At 53.7% G+C, this 19,893-nt stretch overlaps 4 protein-coding genes across 4 annotated transcripts; all 4 read right to left on the reverse strand.

Moving 5' to 3' along the window:
- Positions 1-921: 921 nt before the first annotated feature.
- LOC106898076 (kelch-like protein 10) lies at positions 922-4,524 on the reverse strand. Its single transcript, XM_014959152.1, has 5 exons — positions 4,370-4,524; positions 3,474-3,963; positions 2,414-3,019; positions 1,930-2,079; positions 922-1,407 (listed from the first exon to the last, which is right to left on the reverse strand). The coding sequence occupies exons 1-5, from the start codon at positions 4,513-4,515 to the stop codon at positions 1,036-1,038; spliced, it is 1,764 nt and encodes a 587-aa protein (XP_014814638.1). The 5' UTR covers positions 4,516-4,524; the 3' UTR covers positions 922-1,035.
- Positions 4,525-5,760: 1,236 nt separating this feature from the next.
- On the reverse strand, positions 5,761-9,363 carry LOC106898003 (kelch-like protein 10). Its single transcript, XM_014959058.1, has 5 exons — positions 9,209-9,363; positions 8,313-8,802; positions 7,253-7,858; positions 6,769-6,918; positions 5,761-6,246 (listed from the first exon to the last, which is right to left on the reverse strand). The coding sequence occupies exons 1-5, from the start codon at positions 9,352-9,354 to the stop codon at positions 5,875-5,877; spliced, it is 1,764 nt and encodes a 587-aa protein (XP_014814544.1). The 5' UTR covers positions 9,355-9,363; the 3' UTR covers positions 5,761-5,874.
- A 1,236-nt stretch (positions 9,364-10,599) lies between these two features.
- On the reverse strand, positions 10,600-14,202 carry LOC106898091 (kelch-like protein 10). The gene is made up of 5 exons (XM_014959175.1): positions 14,048-14,202; positions 13,152-13,641; positions 12,092-12,697; positions 11,608-11,757; positions 10,600-11,085 (listed from the first exon to the last, which is right to left on the reverse strand). The coding sequence occupies exons 1-5, from the start codon at positions 14,191-14,193 to the stop codon at positions 10,714-10,716; spliced, it is 1,764 nt and encodes a 587-aa protein (XP_014814661.1). The 5' UTR covers positions 14,194-14,202; the 3' UTR covers positions 10,600-10,713.
- A 954-nt stretch (positions 14,203-15,156) lies between these two features.
- On the reverse strand, positions 15,157-19,463 carry LOC106898090 (kelch-like protein 10). The gene is made up of 5 exons (XM_014959174.1): positions 19,309-19,463; positions 17,676-18,165; positions 16,913-17,530; positions 16,447-16,596; positions 15,157-15,924 (listed from the first exon to the last, which is right to left on the reverse strand). The coding sequence occupies exons 1-5, from the start codon at positions 19,452-19,454 to the stop codon at positions 15,553-15,555; spliced, it is 1,776 nt and encodes a 591-aa protein (XP_014814660.1). The 5' UTR covers positions 19,455-19,463; the 3' UTR covers positions 15,157-15,552.
- Positions 19,464-19,893: the final 430 nt, after the last annotated feature.

Here is a 19,893-nt window from a genome sequence, read left to right on the forward strand (position 1 = left end):
CAACCTTGTCGTGCCCTCCAGCTTTTTCATGTTATTTCGACGGGGTGTCAAGCTCCCCAAACGCAGGCACTGATGGATGCTGACGTGCCCGTGGAGCAGCTCCCACAGGTGGACGCTGAGGCACAGGCCAGCTGATGGCCCTGATGAGCCACCACTCCTCTCAGAGGTCCTGATGGGCGAGATGTGACTGAACCTACGCTCTGTCGAGGGCTGTGTGCCGCAGTTCTAACAGCGTATGGGGAATCTGTCGAATTAGCGTTGTCCCATCAGGACGCCTTGGAAATGGGATTATTTACAGCAATGATTTCTACCAGGAAAACCACCCGTGTCCTCTCCACATGCCCCTCTTCTCACAACTGGATCATTTAATCAAACGCCCAGAGTGAGGGAAACTCTTCCCGTCAGAGATATCCCGAGATCTCCTGTGGAGGAGGCTCCCCCTTATGACAAGTTATTGGAAGAGCACGGAAAAGCTGCCGATGGAAACGCACCACTCCTGGTACAAAACATGGTGAGGATTGACATTCTCCCCGATGGTATCTCCCCCAAAATATTAACTACGGGGGAAATGGAATTGTTTGCCCCAATGGATTATGCCGCTGGACTGTGACCAATTAGTTCAGACGAGAAGATTCATAAAATAACCCCTGAGAATGCCGTGTACCCAACTTCAGCAGATTGCCCAGAGAAGCAGCACTGCTGGAGCCATTCCCAGTGAGGTCCAGTAGGATGTGTGTAGAAGCTGTTGGAAACAAACCCTGCTGTAATGTTCTTTACCTTCGGTACACTTTACTAAGGTTTATTGTAGTAAGTGAATAGATGAAAATAAACCTTTTATTTCTCTAGCATTCTGCTGTCCGTTGCTTTCTGAAGTTGCTACGTAGGTTGTGGCTGATGGGCACGTTCTGTGGTGCCCTGGAAGGCAAGGGTTCAGAACTAGTGAGTCTTTTGAGCTGTATCAATAGGTTTTGGTTTCTGAATAAGTGACTACATTCACTTGTTGCCCAAAGGACTTTATTAGCTCGGTGGAACTGTTCATACAGGCAGGCTGCTTGTGGAGGAAATGACCCCTACTTCCTTTGAGGAGTTGTCCATGTAGTAGTCCCGTCTGGCCACGTACTCCCTGACGTTGGCCAGAGCTGGCACCACACAGCAGCTCAGAGCACTGCGGTTGATGCTCATGTCCTGAAGATCGTACCTCGTGTTACGTTTTTCATCATAACACTCCACATGGCAAATAGTAGAAAAGCCGTTAAAGCCACCAACCACAACCAGGACATCATCCACCACTTCAATGCCAAAGTTGCTGCGAGGACTGAGCATGCTGGGGACGCTGCGCCACGTGTTGGCCAGGGGGTTGTACGCTTCTGCGCTGCGAAGGCGGTTGACTCCATCGAATCCTCCCACCTGGAATGGCAAAGGTACAGAACTGAAATGGGACTTTCCTCACTGAAACCATTGGGTGCACAGGTCAAGGAGGGTGTAGGAGGTGGGGTTCTGTCTCTTCTCCCAAGGAAGAGGTGATGGGACAAGAGGAAATGGCTTCTAGTTGTGCCAGGGGAGGTTTAGGATGAATATGAACGAAAAATGTTGACACTGAAAGGGTTATGAAGCCTCGGAAGAGGCTGCCCAGGGCAGTGGTGGAGTCTCCATCCCTGGAGGGATTTCAAAGTTGGGCAGACGTAGTGCTTAGAGATGGGGGTAAGTGATGGATTTTGTCAGTGTTGGGTTGATGGTTGGACTTGATGAGCTGAGAGGCCCCTCCAACCAAGGTGATTCTAGGATTGTAGAAGTCAAATGGTGACTGGTTGTAAGATGTCTCTTTGCTGTAGCTGCTTAATAATTATCCAGAGATTTTCCATAACCCAAAATGCCCATTATCCTAAGGTGCTGGGCAGTGTTAGGGCGGAGGTGCCAGCGCTCCCTTACCGCATACACTTGGTTCCTGTAGGCAATGACTCCTACTCCGCTTCTTCTGCTGCTCATGGGGGCAATCAAGGTCCATTGGTGGGTGGTGGCATCGTACGCTTCAGCTGTGATCAAGCATTCGGTCCCGTTGAACCCTCCACAGATATAGACCTGTTCCCAGGAGGAGCAAAGGGTGAGCAGGGCAGTGATATCCTTGGGGGAGAACACGTTGTGGAGGTAATGAATGGTCTGGCTGGATTTTGGGAGGGTTGGTTGGTTTGTTGGGGATTTTGGGGGGTTTTACCACTTTTCTCTCTAGATAACAACCGGGGAGTGGTAGCTGTTTCTCCCTGGCTGAGGTCCATGAGAGTCCCTGCCTGGGGCCGTGCCACGGGACAGGATGGGCGCTGGCTGGCTGGGTCCTGCTGCACACTGGTGAGTGTTTGGTTCCTCGTCCTGCTCCCCAGCCTCCAGCCTCCCCCGCTTTCCATAACCTCCTGTTTACCTTTCCATGCAGCGTGGTCGCACTCGCGTCGCTTCTCTGCTCGTGCATGGGGGCAATCAGCGTCCACTGGTTGGTCTCGGGCTGGTACCGCTCCGCGGTGTTGAGGCGTGTGTGTCCATCAAAGCCCCCCATGGCGTAGAGGAAGTTGTTGAGGACGGCGACGCTGACGTAGCAGCGCCGGGAGTGCATGGGGGCCACCTGCTGCCACGTTTTCTTCAGCGGGTCAAAGCGCTTGACGCTGCTGAAATAATCCGAGCTGTCAAATCCTCCGACGACGTAGATGAAGCCTTTGAAGTAAGCTGTGCCGTGGTAGGCGAGGGTTCTTTCTTGCTCGCAGGTGACGTTCACCCACTGGTCTGCCCGGGAATCGTAGGTCTCGATGGTGTTGGTTGGGCTGCCCCCACTCCAGCCTCCGATGGCAAACAAGATGGTGCTGGGCAAGCGAGGCCGAGTGAGTTCGGAGGAGGATGGGCTTTGCATATCGAGGTTGTACATCTCTGTCAGGGCATTTCTGATGAGACCTTTGCAATCCTCATTGTCCCTCACGTAGTCGTGCATTTTGACGTTCTTCATGAAGTATTCTACGTCCATCAGCGCCAGTCGAACCTGACAAATGCAAAAAGGAGGTTGTAGAGAGGTGGGTGTTGGCCTCTTCTCCCAAGTGAATAATGAAAGGACCAGAGGAAATGGTCTGAAGTTGCAACAGGGGAGGTTTAGATTAAATATTAGGAAGAATTACTTTACTGAAAGAGTGGTCAGGTACTGGAGCAGCCTCCCCAGGGAGGTGGTTGAGTCACCATCCCTGGAGGTTTTTAAGAAACGCGTAGGTGTGCACTTCAGGGCATGCTCTGGTGGCCGAGATTGTAGGGTATTTTTGTGTGTGTATGATTGGACTCGGTAATTTCATATGTCCTTTCCAACCATGACAATTCTGTGATTAGTGGAGATGATTTATACCCTAGTATCTTTTGTGGAAGGCTCCGATGCCAAGTGGCTTTGCCTTCAGGCTGGAGGGTTGTCCATAGCTCAGAGAGAACCCAAGGGCTGGGACAGCACCCACCTTGCCCAGCAGGACCCCAATGTGCTGCCTTCGGTTCCACGGGGAGTGATCAATCCATTTCAGAATGGCCTCGAACGCTGCCTGTTCCCGTTTCACATTGAGCTCGTCCTTCTCCAAGATGTGTCTGAACTCATCAACGGAGAGGTCTAGAAACTCTGTGGAGAGCTTGGTCACGTCCTCAAAGTGATAGAGGAGGAACATGAGGGCTGCTTCCCGCAGGTCGGAGCAGTAGCAATAATCTGCGAGTCTGTAAATGCCAATACAATTTTCCGGGCACATCTGGGACTTCAAGAACTCGCAGCAGAGTCTGACGATGCCCATGACGTTGAACTGGTCGGCTGCGACCAGCAAACTTTGCACGTTGTCCACAGTGATGGGCACCGTCCTGATGTAGGCGTACTCGATGATGAGCCGCATCATTTCCGGAGAAGTGCCCTCGATTTTATAGACTCTTCTCTCCACGTTGCTCCAGTTGCTGGCAAACAGAGCCCTGGAAAACACCGAGACATGTTGGGGAGAAAAGCAGCTTCCTTCCCCGGGGAACCAAGTTGGGCTGTGGACAGAGAGGCGCTGGACCAGTGACCACCTTGCTTCACCGAGGCCACCAGAGCGGTGGTGTGTGGGGCAGGAACAGCTCTGGCCCATGGCCCACGAGCCCGGCTGGCCACGCTCCATCCCTGCACCACCTCTGCAGGTTCTACAGACCCCACTGCCAGCATTGCTGTGAGATCCTGGGTTATAGATGAACTGTGGTGCCCAGGCAGGTACCAGGACTGTGTGGATCTGCTGGAGGAGAGTTTTGGGGCTGAGGGAAGCGCTGGAGATACACTAAGGCAGCACGACACAGCCCATGGAATGCCGTTTGTCCCTGTCCCCTCTTGTTTTGAGCAACCAACCTGAAGTAGTGACTGCAACTACAGAGGATGTTCTTGTGGGCATTGAATTCCACCCCATCCACGCTGATGGTCACGTCACAGAGTTTTCCTTCCAGGCGAAGCTCGTTGAAGACGCCACAAGCCATAGCACTCATCTTCCTCTCCATGTCGGAGGATGAAGAGCCGGGGGAGCCGAGCTGTCACCCGTCTCGAGGCTCGAGGCAGTGGAAGGTGCTTCTCCCGGAGGAGCCACAGGGCTTTGTCCTTGCCCTCCGCCATCGTCTGGGAAACCCTGCCTGTCTGGTGGTTCTGGAATCTGCCCCATAATGAACTCACAGACGTGGGGGGACGTGGGAGCGGCCGTGAGACCCTCCAGAGGCGATGGGCTCCCGGTCCTCGCTCCATGGCTGCCCTCAGCCTCGCGTTCCCCACATCCCGGAGTCTGCTGGCCCCTGTCCCTCCACCCTGGTGATGGCTGCTCTGGGCAAACCCAACCTTGTCGTGCCCTCCAGCTTTTTCATGTTATTTCGACGGGGTGTCAAGCTCCCCAAACGCAGGCACTGATGGATGCTGACGTGCCCGTGGAGCAGCTCCCACAGGTGGACGCTGAGGCACAGGCCAGCTGATGGCCCTGATGAGCCACCACTCCTCTCAGAGGTCCTGATGGGCGAGATGTGACTGAACCTACGCTCTGTCGAGGGCTGTGTGCCGCAGTTCTAACAGCGTATGGGGAATCTGTCGAATTAGCGTTGTCCCATCAGGACGCCTTGGAAATGGGATTATTTACAGCAATGATTTCTACCAGGAAAACCACCCGTGTCCTCTCCACATGCCCCTCTTCTCACAACTGGATCATTTAATCAAACGCCCAGAGTGAGGGAAACTCTTCCCGTCAGAGATATCCCGAGATCTCCTGTGGAGGAGGCTCCCCCTTATGACAAGTTATTGGAAGAGCACGGAAAAGCTGCCGATGGAAACGCACCACTCCTGGTACAAAACATGGTGAGGATTGACATTCTCCCCGATGGTATCTCCCCCAAAATATTAACTACGGGGGAAATGGAATTGTTTGCCCCAATGGATTATGCCGCTGGACTGTGACCAATTAGTTCAGACGAGAAGATTCATAAAATAACCCCTGAGAATGCCGTGTACCCAACTTCAGCAGATTGCCCAGAGAAGCAGCACTGCTGGAGCCATTCCCAGTGAGGTCCAGTAGGATGTGTGTAGAAGCTGTTGGAAACAAACCCTGCTGTAATGTTCTTTACCTTCGGTACACTTTACTAAGGTTTATTGTAGTAAGTGAATAGATGAAAATAAACCTTTTATTTCTCTAGCATTCTGCTGTCCGTTGCTTTCTGAAGTTGCTACGTAGGTTGTGGCTGATGGGCACGTTCTGTGGTGCCCTGGAAGGCAAGGGTTCAGAACTAGTGAGTCTTTTGAGCTGTATCAATAGGTTTTGGTTTCTGAATAAGTGACTACATTCACTTGTTGCCCAAAGGACTTTATTAGCTCGGTGGAACTGTTCATACAGGCAGGCTGCTTGTGGAGGAAATGACCCCTACTTCCTTTGAGGAGTTGTCCATGTAGTAGTCCCGTCTGGCCACGTACTCCCTGACGTTGGCCAGAGCTGGCACCACACAGCAGCTCAGAGCACTGCGGTTGATGCTCATGTCCTGAAGATCGTACCTCGTGTTACGTTTTTCATCATAACACTCCACATGGCAAATAGTAGAAAAGCCGTTAAAGCCACCAACCACAACCAGGACATCATCCACCACTTCAATGCCAAAGTTGCTGCGAGGACTGAGCATGCTGGGGACGCTGCGCCACGTGTTGGCCAGGGGGTTGTACGCTTCTGCGCTGCGAAGGCGGTTGACTCCATCGAATCCTCCCACCTGGAATGGCAAAGGTACAGAACTGAAATGGGACTTTCCTCACTGAAACCATTGGGTGCACAGGTCAAGGAGGGTGTAGGAGGTGGGGTTCTGTCTCTTCTCCCAAGGAAGAGGTGATGGGACAAGAGGAAATGGCTTCTAGTTGTGCCAGGGGAGGTTTAGGATGAATATGAACGAAAAATGTTGACACTGAAAGGGTTATGAAGCCTCGGAAGAGGCTGCCCAGGGCAGTGGTGGAGTCTCCATCCCTGGAGGGATTTCAAAGTTGGGCAGACGTAGTGCTTAGAGATGGGGGTAAGTGATGGATTTTGTCAGTGTTGGGTTGATGGTTGGACTTGATGAGCTGAGAGGCCCCTCCAACCAAGGTGATTCTAGGATTGTAGAAGTCAAATGGTGACTGGTTGTAAGATGTCTCTTTGCTGTAGCTGCTTAATAATTATCCAGAGATTTTCCATAACCCAAAATGCCCATTATCCTAAGGTGCTGGGCAGTGTTAGGGCGGAGGTGCCAGCGCTCCCTTACCGCATACACTTGGTTCCTGTAGGCAATGACTCCTACTCCGCTTCTTCTGCTGCTCATGGGGGCAATCAAGGTCCATTGGTGGGTGGTGGCATCGTACGCTTCAGCTGTGATCAAGCATTCGGTCCCGTTGAACCCTCCACAGATATAGACCTGTTCCCAGGAGGAGCAAAGGGTGAGCAGGGCAGTGATATCCTTGGGGGAGAACACGTTGTGGAGGTAATGAATGGTCTGGCTGGATTTTGGGAGGGTTGGTTGGTTTGTTGGGGATTTTGGGGGGTTTTACCACTTTTCTCTCTAGATAACAACCGGGGAGTGGTAGCTGTTTCTCCCTGGCTGAGGTCCATGAGAGTCCCTGCCTGGGGCCGTGCCACGGGACAGGATGGGCGCTGGCTGGCTGGGTCCTGCTGCACACTGGTGAGTGTTTGGTTCCTCGTCCTGCTCCCCAGCCTCCAGCCTCCCCCGCTTTCCATAACCTCCTGTTTACCTTTCCATGCAGCGTGGTCGCACTCGCGTCGCTTCTCTGCTCGTGCATGGGGGCAATCAGCGTCCACTGGTTGGTCTCGGGCTGGTACCGCTCCGCGGTGTTGAGGCGTGTGTGTCCATCAAAGCCCCCCATGGCGTAGAGGAAGTTGTTGAGGACGGCGACGCTGACGTAGCAGCGCCGGGAGTGCATGGGGGCCACCTGCTGCCACGTTTTCTTCAGCGGGTCAAAGCGCTTGACGCTGCTGAAATAATCCGAGCTGTCAAATCCTCCGACGACGTAGATGAAGCCTTTGAAGTAAGCTGTGCCGTGGTAGGCGAGGGTTCTTTCTTGCTCGCAGGTGACGTTCACCCACTGGTCTGCCCGGGAATCGTAGGTCTCGATGGTGTTGGTTGGGCTGCCCCCACTCCAGCCTCCGATGGCAAACAAGATGGTGCTGGGCAAGCGAGGCCGAGTGAGTTCGGAGGAGGATGGGCTTTGCATATCGAGGTTGTACATCTCTGTCAGGGCATTTCTGATGAGACCTTTGCAATCCTCATTGTCCCTCACGTAGTCGTGCATTTTGACGTTCTTCATGAAGTATTCTACGTCCATCAGCGCCAGTCGAACCTGACAAATGCAAAAAGGAGGTTGTAGAGAGGTGGGTGTTGGCCTCTTCTCCCAAGTGAATAATGAAAGGACCAGAGGAAATGGTCTGAAGTTGCAACAGGGGAGGTTTAGATTAAATATTAGGAAGAATTACTTTACTGAAAGAGTGGTCAGGTACTGGAGCAGCCTCCCCAGGGAGGTGGTTGAGTCACCATCCCTGGAGGTTTTTAAGAAACGCGTAGGTGTGCACTTCAGGGCATGCTCTGGTGGCCGAGATTGTAGGGTATTTTTGTGTGTGTATGATTGGACTCGGTAATTTCATATGTCCTTTCCAACCATGACAATTCTGTGATTAGTGGAGATGATTTATACCCTAGTATCTTTTGTGGAAGGCTCCGATGCCAAGTGGCTTTGCCTTCAGGCTGGAGGGTTGTCCATAGCTCAGAGAGAACCCAAGGGCTGGGACAGCACCCACCTTGCCCAGCAGGACCCCAATGTGCTGCCTTCGGTTCCACGGGGAGTGATCAATCCATTTCAGAATGGCCTCGAACGCTGCCTGTTCCCGTTTCACATTGAGCTCGTCCTTCTCCAAGATGTGTCTGAACTCATCAACGGAGAGGTCTAGAAACTCTGTGGAGAGCTTGGTCACGTCCTCAAAGTGATAGAGGAGGAACATGAGGGCTGCTTCCCGCAGGTCGGAGCAGTAGCAATAATCTGCGAGTCTGTAAATGCCAATACAATTTTCCGGGCACATCTGGGACTTCAAGAACTCGCAGCAGAGTCTGACGATGCCCATGACGTTGAACTGGTCGGCTGCGACCAGCAAACTTTGCACGTTGTCCACAGTGATGGGCACCGTCCTGATGTAGGCGTACTCGATGATGAGCCGCATCATTTCCGGAGAAGTGCCCTCGATTTTATAGACTCTTCTCTCCACGTTGCTCCAGTTGCTGGCAAACAGAGCCCTGGAAAACACCGAGACATGTTGGGGAGAAAAGCAGCTTCCTTCCCCGGGGAACCAAGTTGGGCTGTGGACAGAGAGGCGCTGGACCAGTGACCACCTTGCTTCACCGAGGCCACCAGAGCGGTGGTGTGTGGGGCAGGAACAGCTCTGGCCCATGGCCCACGAGCCCGGCTGGCCACGCTCCATCCCTGCACCACCTCTGCAGGTTCTACAGACCCCACTGCCAGCATTGCTGTGAGATCCTGGGTTATAGATGAACTGTGGTGCCCAGGCAGGTACCAGGACTGTGTGGATCTGCTGGAGGAGAGTTTTGGGGCTGAGGGAAGCGCTGGAGATACACTAAGGCAGCACGACACAGCCCATGGAATGCCGTTTGTCCCTGTCCCCTCTTGTTTTGAGCAACCAACCTGAAGTAGTGACTGCAACTACAGAGGATGTTCTTGTGGGCATTGAATTCCACCCCATCCACGCTGATGGTCACGTCACAGAGTTTTCCTTCCAGGCGAAGCTCGTTGAAGACGCCACAAGCCATAGCACTCATCTTCCTCTCCATGTCGGAGGATGAAGAGCCGGGGGAGCCGAGCTGTCACCCGTCTCGAGGCTCGAGGCAGTGGAAGGTGCTTCTCCCGGAGGAGCCACAGGGCTTTGTCCTTGCCCTCCGCCATCGTCTGGGAAACCCTGCCTGTCTGGTGGTTCTGGAATCTGCCCCATAATGAACTCACAGACGTGGGGGGACGTGGGAGCGGCCGTGAGACCCTCCAGAGGCGATGGGCTCCCGGTCCTCGCTCCATGGCTGCCCTCAGCCTCGCGTTCCCCACATCCCGGAGTCTGCTGGCCCCTGTCCCTCCACCCTGGTGATGGCTGCTCTGGGCAAACCCAACCTTGTCGTGCCCTCCAGCTTTTTCATGTTATTTCGACGGGGTGTCAAGCTCCCCAAACGCAGGCACTGATGGATGCTGACGTGCCCGTGGAGCAGCTCCCACAGGTGGACGCTGAGGCACAGGCCAGCTGATGGCCCTGATGAGCCACCACTCCTCTCAGAGGTCCTGATGGGCGAGATGTGACTGAACCTACGCTCTGTCGAGGGCTGTGTGCCGCAGTTCTAACAGCGTATGGGGAATCTGTCGAATTAGCGTTGTCCCATCAGGACGCCTTGGAAATGGGATTATTTACAGCAATGATTTCTACCAGGAAAACCACCCGTGTCCTCTCCACATGCCCCTCTTCTCACAACTGGATCATTTAATCAAACGCCCAGAGTGAGGGAAACTCTTCCCGTCAGAGATATCCCGAGATCTCCTGTGGAGGAGGCTCCCCCTTATGACAAGTTATTGGAAGAGCACGGAAAAGCTGCCGATGGAAACGCACCACTCCTGGTACAAAACATGGTGAGGATTGACATTCTCCCCGATGGTATCTCCCCCAAAATATTAACTACGGGGGAAATGGAATTGTTTGCCCCAATGGATTATGCCGCTGGACTGTGACCAATTAGTTCAGACGAGAAGATTCATAAAATAACCCCTGAGAATGCCGTGTACCCAACTTCAGCAGATTGCCCAGAGAAGCAGCACTGCTGGAGCCATTCCCAGTGAGGTCCAGTAGGATGTGTGTAGAAGCTGTTGGAAACAAACCCTGCTGTAATGTTCTTTACCTTCGGTACACTTTACTAAGGTTTATTGTAGTAAGTGAATAGATGAAAATAAACCTTTTATTTCTCTAGCATTCTGCTGTCCGTTGCTTTCTGAAGTTGCTACGTAGGTTGTGGCTGATGGGCACGTTCTGTGGTGCCCTGGAAGGCAAGGGTTCAGAACTAGTGAGTCTTTTGAGCTGTATCAATAGGTTTTGGTTTCTGAATAAGTGACTACATTCACTTGTTGCCCAAAGGACTTTATTAGCTCGGTGGAACTGTTCATACAGGCAGGCTGCTTGTGGAGGAAATGACCCCTACTTCCTTTGAGGAGTTGTCCATGTAGTAGTCCCGTCTGGCCACGTACTCCCTGACGTTGGCCAGAGCTGGCACCACACAGCAGCTCAGAGCACTGCGGTTGATGCTCATGTCCTGAAGATCGTACCTCGTGTTACGTTTTTCATCATAACACTCCACATGGCAAATAGTAGAAAAGCCGTTAAAGCCACCAACCACAACCAGGACATCATCCACCACTTCAATGCCAAAGTTGCTGCGAGGACTGAGCATGCTGGGGACGCTGCGCCACGTGTTGGCCAGGGGGTTGTACGCTTCTGCGCTGCGAAGGCGGTTGACTCCATCGAATCCTCCCACCTGGAATGGCAAAGGTACAGAACTGAAATGGGACTTTCCTCACTGAAACCATTGGGTGCACAGGTCAAGGAGGGTGTAGGAGGTGGGGTTCTGTCTCTTCTCCCAAGGAAGAGGTGATGGGACAAGAGGAAATGGCTTCTAGTTGTGCCAGGGGAGGTTTAGGATGAATATGAACGAAAAATGTTGACACTGAAAGGGTTATGAAGCCTCGGAAGAGGCTGCCCAGGGCAGTGGTGGAGTCTCCATCCCTGGAGGGATTTCAAAGTTGGGCAGACGTAGTGCTTAGAGATGGGGGTAAGTGATGGATTTTGTCAGTGTTGGGTTGATGGTTGGACTTGATGAGCTGAGAGGCCCCTCCAACCAAGGTGATTCTAGGATTGTAGAAGTCAAATGGTGACTGGTTGTAAGATGTCTCTTTGCTGTAGCTGCTTAATAATTATCCAGAGATTTTCCATAACCCAAAATGCCCATTATCCTAAGGTGCTGGGCAGTGTTAGGGCGGAGGTGCCAGCGCTCCCTTACCGCATACACTTGGTTCCTGTAGGCAATGACTCCTACTCCGCTTCTTCTGCTGCTCATGGGGGCAATCAAGGTCCATTGGTGGGTGGTGGCATCGTACGCTTCAGCTGTGATCAAGCATTCGGTCCCGTTGAACCCTCCACAGATATAGACCTGTTCCCAGGAGGAGCAAAGGGTGAGCAGGGCAGTGATATCCTTGGGGGAGAACACGTTGTGGAGGTAATGAATGGTCTGGCTGGATTTTGGGAGGGTTGGTTGGTTTGTTGGGGATTTTGGGGGGTTTTACCACTTTTCTCTCTAGATAACAACCGGGGAGTGGTAGCTGTTTCTCCCTGGCTGAGGTCCATGAGAGTCCCTGCCTGGGGCCGTGCCACGGGACAGGATGGGCGCTGGCTGGCTGGGTCCTGCTGCACACTGGTGAGTGTTTGGTTCCTCGTCCTGCTCCCCAGCCTCCAGCCTCCCCCGCTTTCCATAACCTCCTGTTTACCTTTCCATGCAGCGTGGTCGCACTCGCGTCGCTTCTCTGCTCGTGCATGGGGGCAATCAGCGTCCACTGGTTGGTCTCGGGCTGGTACCGCTCCGCGGTGTTGAGGCGTGTGTGTCCATCAAAGCCCCCCATGGCGTAGAGGAAGTTGTTGAGGACGGCGACGCTGACGTAGCAGCGCCGGGAGTGCATGGGGGCCACCTGCTGCCACGTTTTCTTCAGCGGGTCAAAGCGCTTGACGCTGCTGAAATAATCCGAGCTGTCAAATCCTCCGACGACGTAGATGAAGCCTTTGAAGTAAGCTGTGCCGTGGTAGGCGAGGGTTCTTTCTTGCTCGCAGGTGACGTTCACCCACTGGTCTGCCCGGGAATCGTAGGTCTCGATGGTGTTGGTTGGGCTGCCCCCACTCCAGCCTCCGATGGCAAACAAGATGGTGCTGGGCAAGCGAGGCCGAGTGAGTTCGGAGGAGGATGGGCTTTGCATATCGAGGTTGTACATCTCTGTCAGGGCATTTCTGATGAGACCTTTGCAATCCTCGTTGTCCCTCACGTAGTCGTGCATTTTGACGTTCTTCATGAAGTATTCTACGTCCATCAGCGCCAGTCGAACCTGACAAATGCAAAAAGGAGGTTGTAGAGAGGTGGGTGTTGGCCTCTTCTCCCAAGTGAATAATGAAAGGACCAGAGGAAATGGTCTGAAGTTGCAACAGGGGAGGTTTAGATTAAATATTAGGAAGAATTACTTTACTGAAAGAGTGGTCAGGTACTGGAGCAGCCTCCCCAGGGAGGTGGTTGAGTCACCATCCCTGGAGGTTTTTAAGAAACGCGTAGGTGTGCACTTCAGGGCATGCTCTGGTGGCCGAGATTGTAGGGTATTTTTGTGTGTGTATGATTGGACTCGGTAATTTCATATGTCCTTTCCAACCATGACAATTCTGTGATTAGTGGAGATGATTTATACCCTAGTATCTTTTGTGGAAGGCTCCGATGCCAAGTGGCTTTGCCTTCAGGCTGGAGGGTTGTCCATAGCTCAGAGAGAACCCAAGGGCTGGGACAGCACCCACCTTGCCCAGCAGGACCCCAATGTGCTGCCTTCGGTTCCACGGGGAGTGATCAATCCATTTCAGAATGGCCTCGAACGCTGCCTGTTCCCGTTTCACATTGAGCTCGTCCTTCTCCAAGATGTGTCTGAACTCATCAACGGAGAGGTCTAGAAACTCTGTGGAGAGCTTGGTCACGTCCTCAAAGTGATAGAGGAGGAACATGAGGGCTGCTTCCCGCAGGTCGGAGCAGTAGCAATAATCTGCGAGTCTGTAAATGCCAATACAATTTTCCGGGCACATCTGGGACTTCAAGAACTCGCAGCAGAGTCTGACGATGCCCATGACGTTGAACTGGTCGGCTGCGACCAGCAAACTTTGGACGTTGTCCACAGTGATGGGCACCGTCCTGATGTAGGCGTACTCGATGATGAGCCGCATCATTTCCGGAGAAGTGCCCTCGATTTTATAGACTCTTCTCTCCACGTTGCTCCAGTTGCTGGCAAACAGAGCCCTGGAAAACACCGAGACATGTTGGGGAGAAAAGCAGCTTCCTTCCCCGGGGAACCAAGTTGGGCTGTGGACAGAGAGGCGCTGGACCAGTGACCACCTTGCTTCACCGAGGCCACCAGAGCGGTGGTGTGTGGGGCAGGAACAGCTCTGGCCCATGGCCCACGAGCCCGGCTGGCCACGCTCCATCCCTGCACCACCTCTGCAGGTTCTACAGACCCCACTGCATGCCCTGCTGTGAGATCCTGGGTTATAGATGAACTGTGGTGCCCAGGCAGGTACCAGGACTGTGTGGATCTGCTGGAGGAGAGTTTTGGGGCTGAGGGAAGCGCTGGAGATACACTAAGGCAGCACGACACAGCCCATGGAATGCCGTTTGTCCCTGTCCCCTCTTGTTTTGAGCAACCAACCTGAAGTAGTGACTGCAACTACAGAGGATGTTCTTGTGGGCATTGAATTCCACCCCATCCACGCTGATGGTCACGTCACAGAGTTTTCCTTCCAGGCGAAGCTCGTTGAAGACGCCACAAGCCATAGCACTCATCTTCCTCTCCATGTCGGAGGATGAAGAGCCGGGGGAGCCGAGCTGTCACCCGTCTCGAGGCTCGAGGCAGTGGAAGGTGCTTCTCCCGGAGGAGCCACAGGGCTTTGTCCTTGCCCTCCGCCATCGTCTGGGAAACCCTGCCTGTCTGGTGGTTCTGGAATCTGCCCCATAATGAACTCACAGACGTGGGGGGACGTGGGAGCGGCCGTGAGACCCTCCAGAGGCGATGGGCTCCCGGTCCTCGCTCCATGGCTGCCCTCAGCCTCGCGTTCCCCACATCCCGGAGTCTGCTGGCCCCTGTCCCTCCACCCTGGTGATGGCTGCTCTGGGCAAACCCAACCTTGTCGTGCCCTCCAGCTTTTTCATGTTATTTCAACAGGGTGTCGAGCTCCCCAAACGCAGGCACTGATGGATGCTGACGTGCCCGTGGAGCAGCTCCCACAGGTGGACGCTGAGGCACAGGCCAGCTGATGGCTCTGATGAGCCACCACTCCTCTCAGAGGTCCTGATGGGCGAGATGTGACTGAACCTACGCTCTGTCGAGGGCTGTGTGCCGCAGTTCTAACAGCGTATGGGGAATCTGTCGAATTAGCGTTGTCCCATCAGGACGCCTTGGAAATGGGATTATTTACAGCAATGATTTCTACCAGGAAAACCACCCGTGTCCTCTCCGCATGCCCCTCTTCTCACAACTGGATCATTTAATCAAACGCCCAGAGTGAGGGAAACTCTTCCCGTCAGAGATATCCCGAGATCTCCTGTGGAGGAGGCTCCCCCTTATGACAAGTTATTGGAAGAGCACGGAAAAGCTGCCGATGGAAACGCACCACTCCTGGTACAAAACATGGTGAGGATTGACATTCTCCCCGATGGTATCTCCCCCAAAATATTAACTACGGGGGAAATGGAATTGTTTGCCCCAATGGATTATGCCGCTGGACTGTGACCAATTAGTTCAGACGAGAAGATTAATAAAATAACCCCTGAGAATGCCGTGTACCCAACTTCAGCAGATTGCCCAGAGAAGCAGCACTGCTGGAGCCATTCCCAGTGAGGTCCAGTAGGATGTGTGTAGAAGCTGTTGGAAACAAACCCTGCTGTAATGTTCTTTACCTTCGGTACACTTTACTAAGGTTTATTGTAGTAAGTGAATAGATGAAAATAAACCTTTTATTTCTCTAGCATTCTGCTGTCCGTTGCTTTCTGAAGTTGCTACGTAGGCTGTGGCTGATGGGCACGTTCTGTGGTGCCCTGGAAGGCAAGGGTTCAGAACTAGTGAGTCTTTTGAGCTGTATCAATAGGTTTTGGTTTCTGAATAAGTGACTACATTCACTTGTTGCCCAAAGGACTTTATTAGCTCGGTGGAACTGTTCATACAGGCAGGCTGCTTGTGGAGGAAATGACCCCTACTTCCTTTGAGGAGTTGTCCATGTAGTAGTCCCGTCTGGCCACGTACTCCCTGACGTTGGCCAGAGCTGGCACCACACAGCAGCTCAGAGCACTGCGGTTGATGCTCATGTCCTGAAGATCGTACCTCGTGTTACGTTTTTCATCATAACACTCCACATGGCAAATAGTAGAAAAGCCGTTAAAGCCACCAACCACAACCAGGACATCATCCACCACTTCAATGCCAAAGTTGCTGCGAGGACTGAGCATGCTGGGGACGCTGCGCCACGTGTTGGCCAGGGGGTTGTACGCTTCTGCGCTGCGAAGGCGGTTGACTCCATCGAATCCTCCCACCTGGAATGGCAAAGGTACAGAACTGAAATGGGACTTTCCTCACTGAAACCATTGGGTGCACAGGTCAAGGAGGGTGTAGGAGGTGGGGTTCTGTCTCTTCTCCCAAGGAAGAGGTGATGGGACAAGAGGAAATGGCTTCTAGTTGTGCCAGGGGAGGTTTAGGATGAATATGAACGAAAAATGTTGACACTGAAAGGGTTATGAAGCCTCGGAAGAGGCTGCCCAGGGCAGTGGTGGAGTCTCCATCCCTGGAGGGATTTCAAAGTTGGGCAGACGTAGTGCTTAGAGATGGGGGTAAGTGATGGATTTTGTCAGTGTTGGGTTGATGGTTGGACTTGATGAGCTGAGAGGCCCCTCCAACCAAGGTGATTCTAGGATTGTAGAAGTCAAATGGTGACTGGTTGTAAGATGTCTCTTTGCTGTAGCTGCTTAATAATTATCCAGAGATTTTCCATAACCCAAAATGCCCATTATCCTAAGGTGCTGGGCAGTGTTAGGGCGGAGGTGCCAGCGCTCCCTTACCGCATACACTTGGTTCCTGTAGGCAATGACTCCTACTCCGCTTCTTCTGCTGCTCATGGGGGCAATCAAGGTCCATTGGTGGGTGGTGGCATCGTACGCTTCAGCTGTGATCAAGCATTCGGTCCCGTTGAACCCTCCACAGATATAGACCTGTTCCCAGGAGGAGCAAAGGGTGAGCAGGGCAGTGATATCCTTGGGGGAGAACACGTTGTGGAGGTAATGAATGGTCTGGCTGGATTTTGGGAGGGTTGTTGGGGATTTTGGGGGGTTTTACCACTTTTCTCTCTAGATAACAACCGGGGAGCGGTAGCTGTTTCTCCCTGGCTGAGAGTCCCTGCCTGGGGCCGTGCCATGGGACAGGACGGGCGCTGGCTGGCTGGGTCCCGCTGCACACTGGTGAGTGTTTGGTTCCTCGTCCTGCTCCCCAGCCTCCAGCCTCCCCCGCTTTCCATAACCTCCTGTTTACCTTTCCATGCAGCGTGGTCGCACTCGCGTCGCTTCTCTGCTCGTGCATGGGGGCAATCAGCGTCCACTGGTTGGTCTCGGGCTGGTACCGCTCCGCGGTGTTGAGGCGTGTGTGTCCATCAAAGCCCCCCATGGCGTAGAGGAAGTTGTTGAGGACGGCGACGCTGACGTAGCAGCGCCGGGAGTGCATGGGGGCCACCTGCTGCCACGTTTTCTTCAGCGGGTCAAAGCGCTTGACGCTGCTGAAATAATCCGAGCTGTCAAATCCTCCGACGACGTAGATGAAGCCTTTGAAGTAAGCTGTGCCGTGGTAGGCGAGGGGTCCTTCTTGGTCGCACGTGACGTTCACCCACTGGTTTGCCCGGGAATCGTAGGTCTCGATGGCGTTGGTTGGAGTCCCAATGCTCCAGCCTCCGATGGCAAACAAGATGGCACCGGGCAAGCGCGGCCGAGAGAGCGGGTGGCTGAAGTCAGAAGAGGATGGGCCATACATATTGATGACGTACATTTCTGCCAGGGAATTTCTGATGAGACGTTTGCAATCCTCGTTGTCCCTCACGTAGTCGTGCATCCTGACATTGATCATGAAGTAGTCTACGTGCATCAGCGCCAGTCGAACCTGACAAATGCAAAAAGGTTAGAATATGGAGATGATTTATACCCTGGTATCTTTTGTGGAAGGCTCCAATGCCGAGCAGCTTTGCCTTCGGGCTGGAGGGTTGTCCATAGCTCAGAGAGAACCCAAGGGCTGGGACAGCACCCACCTTGCCCAGCAGGACCCCAATGTGCTGCCTTCGGTTCCACGGGGAGTGATCAATCCATTTCAGAATGGCCTCGAACGCTGCCTGTTCCCGTTTCACATTGAGCTCGTCCTTCTCCAAGATGTGTCTGAACTCATCAACGGAGAGGTCTAGAAACTCTGTGGAGAGCTTGGTCACGTCCTCAAAGTGATAGAGGAGGAACATGAGGGCTGCTTCCCGCAGGTCGGAGCAGTAGCAATAATCTGCGAGTCTGTAAATGCCAATACAATTTTCCGGGCACATCTGGGACTTCAAGAACTCGCAGCAGAGTCTGACGATGCCCATGACGTTGAACTGGTCGGCTGCGACCAGCAAACTTTGGACGTTGTCCACAGTGATGGGCACCGTCCTGATGTAGGCGTACTCGATGATGAGCCGCATCATTTCCGGAGAAGTGCCCTCGATTTTATAGACTCTTCTCTCCACGTTGCTCCAGTTGCTGGCAAAAAGAGCCCTGAAAAACACCGAGCCATGTTGGGGGGAATAGCAGCTTTGCTTTGTTAAACCCTGACCCCGTCACCCCCAAGCTCCTTCCCTGGGCACCCAGTTGAGCTGTGGACAGAGAGGCGCTGGACCAGTGGCCACCTTGCTTCACCAAGGCCACCAGAGCGGTGGTGTGTGGGGCAGGAAGAGCCCTGAAAAACACCGAGCCATGTTGGGGGGAATAGCAGCTTTGCTTTGTTAAACCCTGACCCCGTCACCCCCAAGCTCCTTCCCTGGGCACCCAGTTGAGCTGTGGACAGAGAGGCGCTGGACCAGTGGCCACCTTGCTTCACCAAGGCCACCAGAGCGGTGGTGTGTGGGGCAGGAACAGCTCTGGCCCATGGCCCACGAGCCCGGCTGGCCACGCTCCATCCCTGCACCACCTCTGCAGGTTCTACAGACCCTGCTGTGGAGCACAGCACTGCTGGGGAGTCACCAACCCTGGAGGTATTTAAGAAATACGTAGACGTGGCACTTCAGGGCATGCTCTAGTGCCTGAGATTGTTGAGTTGGGTGATTTGTGTTTGGTTGTGGGGTTTTGGGGGGTTTTGGGGGGGTTTTTTTGTGTGTATGGTTGGACTCGATGACCTCAAAGGTCTCTTCCAACCATGAAATTATGTGATCCTGGGTTGTGGATGAACTGTGGTGCCCAGGCAGGTACCAGGACTGTGTGGATCTGCTGGAGGAGAGTTTTAGCGCTGAGGGAAGCGCTGGAGATACACTAAGGCAGCACGACACAGCCCAGGGAATGCCATTTGTCCCCGTCCCCTCTTGTTTCAAGCAACCGACCTGAAGTAGTGACTGCAACTACAGAGGATGTTCTTGTGGGCATTGAATTCCGATTTGTGTTTGGTTGTGGGGTTTTGGGGGGTTTTGGTGGGGTTTTTTTGTGTGTATGGTTGGACTCGATGACCTCAAAGGTCTCTTCCAACCATGAAATTATGTGATCCTGGGTTGTGGATGAACTGTGGTGCCCAGGCAGGTACCAGGACTGTGTGGATCTGCTGGAGGAGAGTTTTAGCGCTGAGGGAAGCGCTGGAGATACACTAAGGCAGCACGACACAGCCCAGGGAATGCCATTTGTCCCCGTCCCCTCTTGTTTCAAGCAACCGACCTGAAGTAGTGACTGCAACTACAGAGGATGTTCTTGTGGGCATTGAATTCCACCCCGTCCACGCTGATGGTCACGTCACAGAGTTTTCCTTCCAGGCGAAGCTCGTTGAAGACGCCACAAGCCATAGCACTCATCTTCCTCTCCATGTCGGAGGATGAAGAGCCGGGGGAGCCGAGCTGTCACCCGTCTCGAGGCTCGAGGCAGTGGAAGGTGCTTCTCCCGGAGGAGCCACAGGGCTTTGTCCTTGCCCTCCGCCATCGTCTGGGAAACCCTGCCTGTCTGGTGGTTCTGGAATCTGCCCCATAATGAACTCACAGACGTGGGGGGACGTGGGAGCGGCCGTGAGACCCTGGTGCGAAGGTGGGGGAGCACTGTCCTTCGGGGGGGAGAGGGGGAACCGGGACCCCCGCGGGAGCCGGAGGGCATCGATCCCCCCAGTAGCTGTCGGGGCACCACGGAACGGGGGGGCTCTCCCCGCAGGAGCCGGAGGGCATCGGTCCCCCAGTAGCTGTTGGGGATCCCCAGGGCACCACGGAACGGGGAGGGGGTCTCCCCGCAGGAGCCGGAGGGTATCGGTCCCCCCAG

The sequence above is a fragment of the Calidris pugnax genome, unplaced genomic scaffold (genome assembly GCF_001431845.1).
Source record: "Calidris pugnax isolate Ruff unplaced genomic scaffold, ASM143184v1 scaffold341, whole genome shotgun sequence".
Classification (NCBI taxonomy): Eukaryota; Metazoa; Chordata; class Aves; order Charadriiformes; family Scolopacidae; genus Calidris; species Calidris pugnax.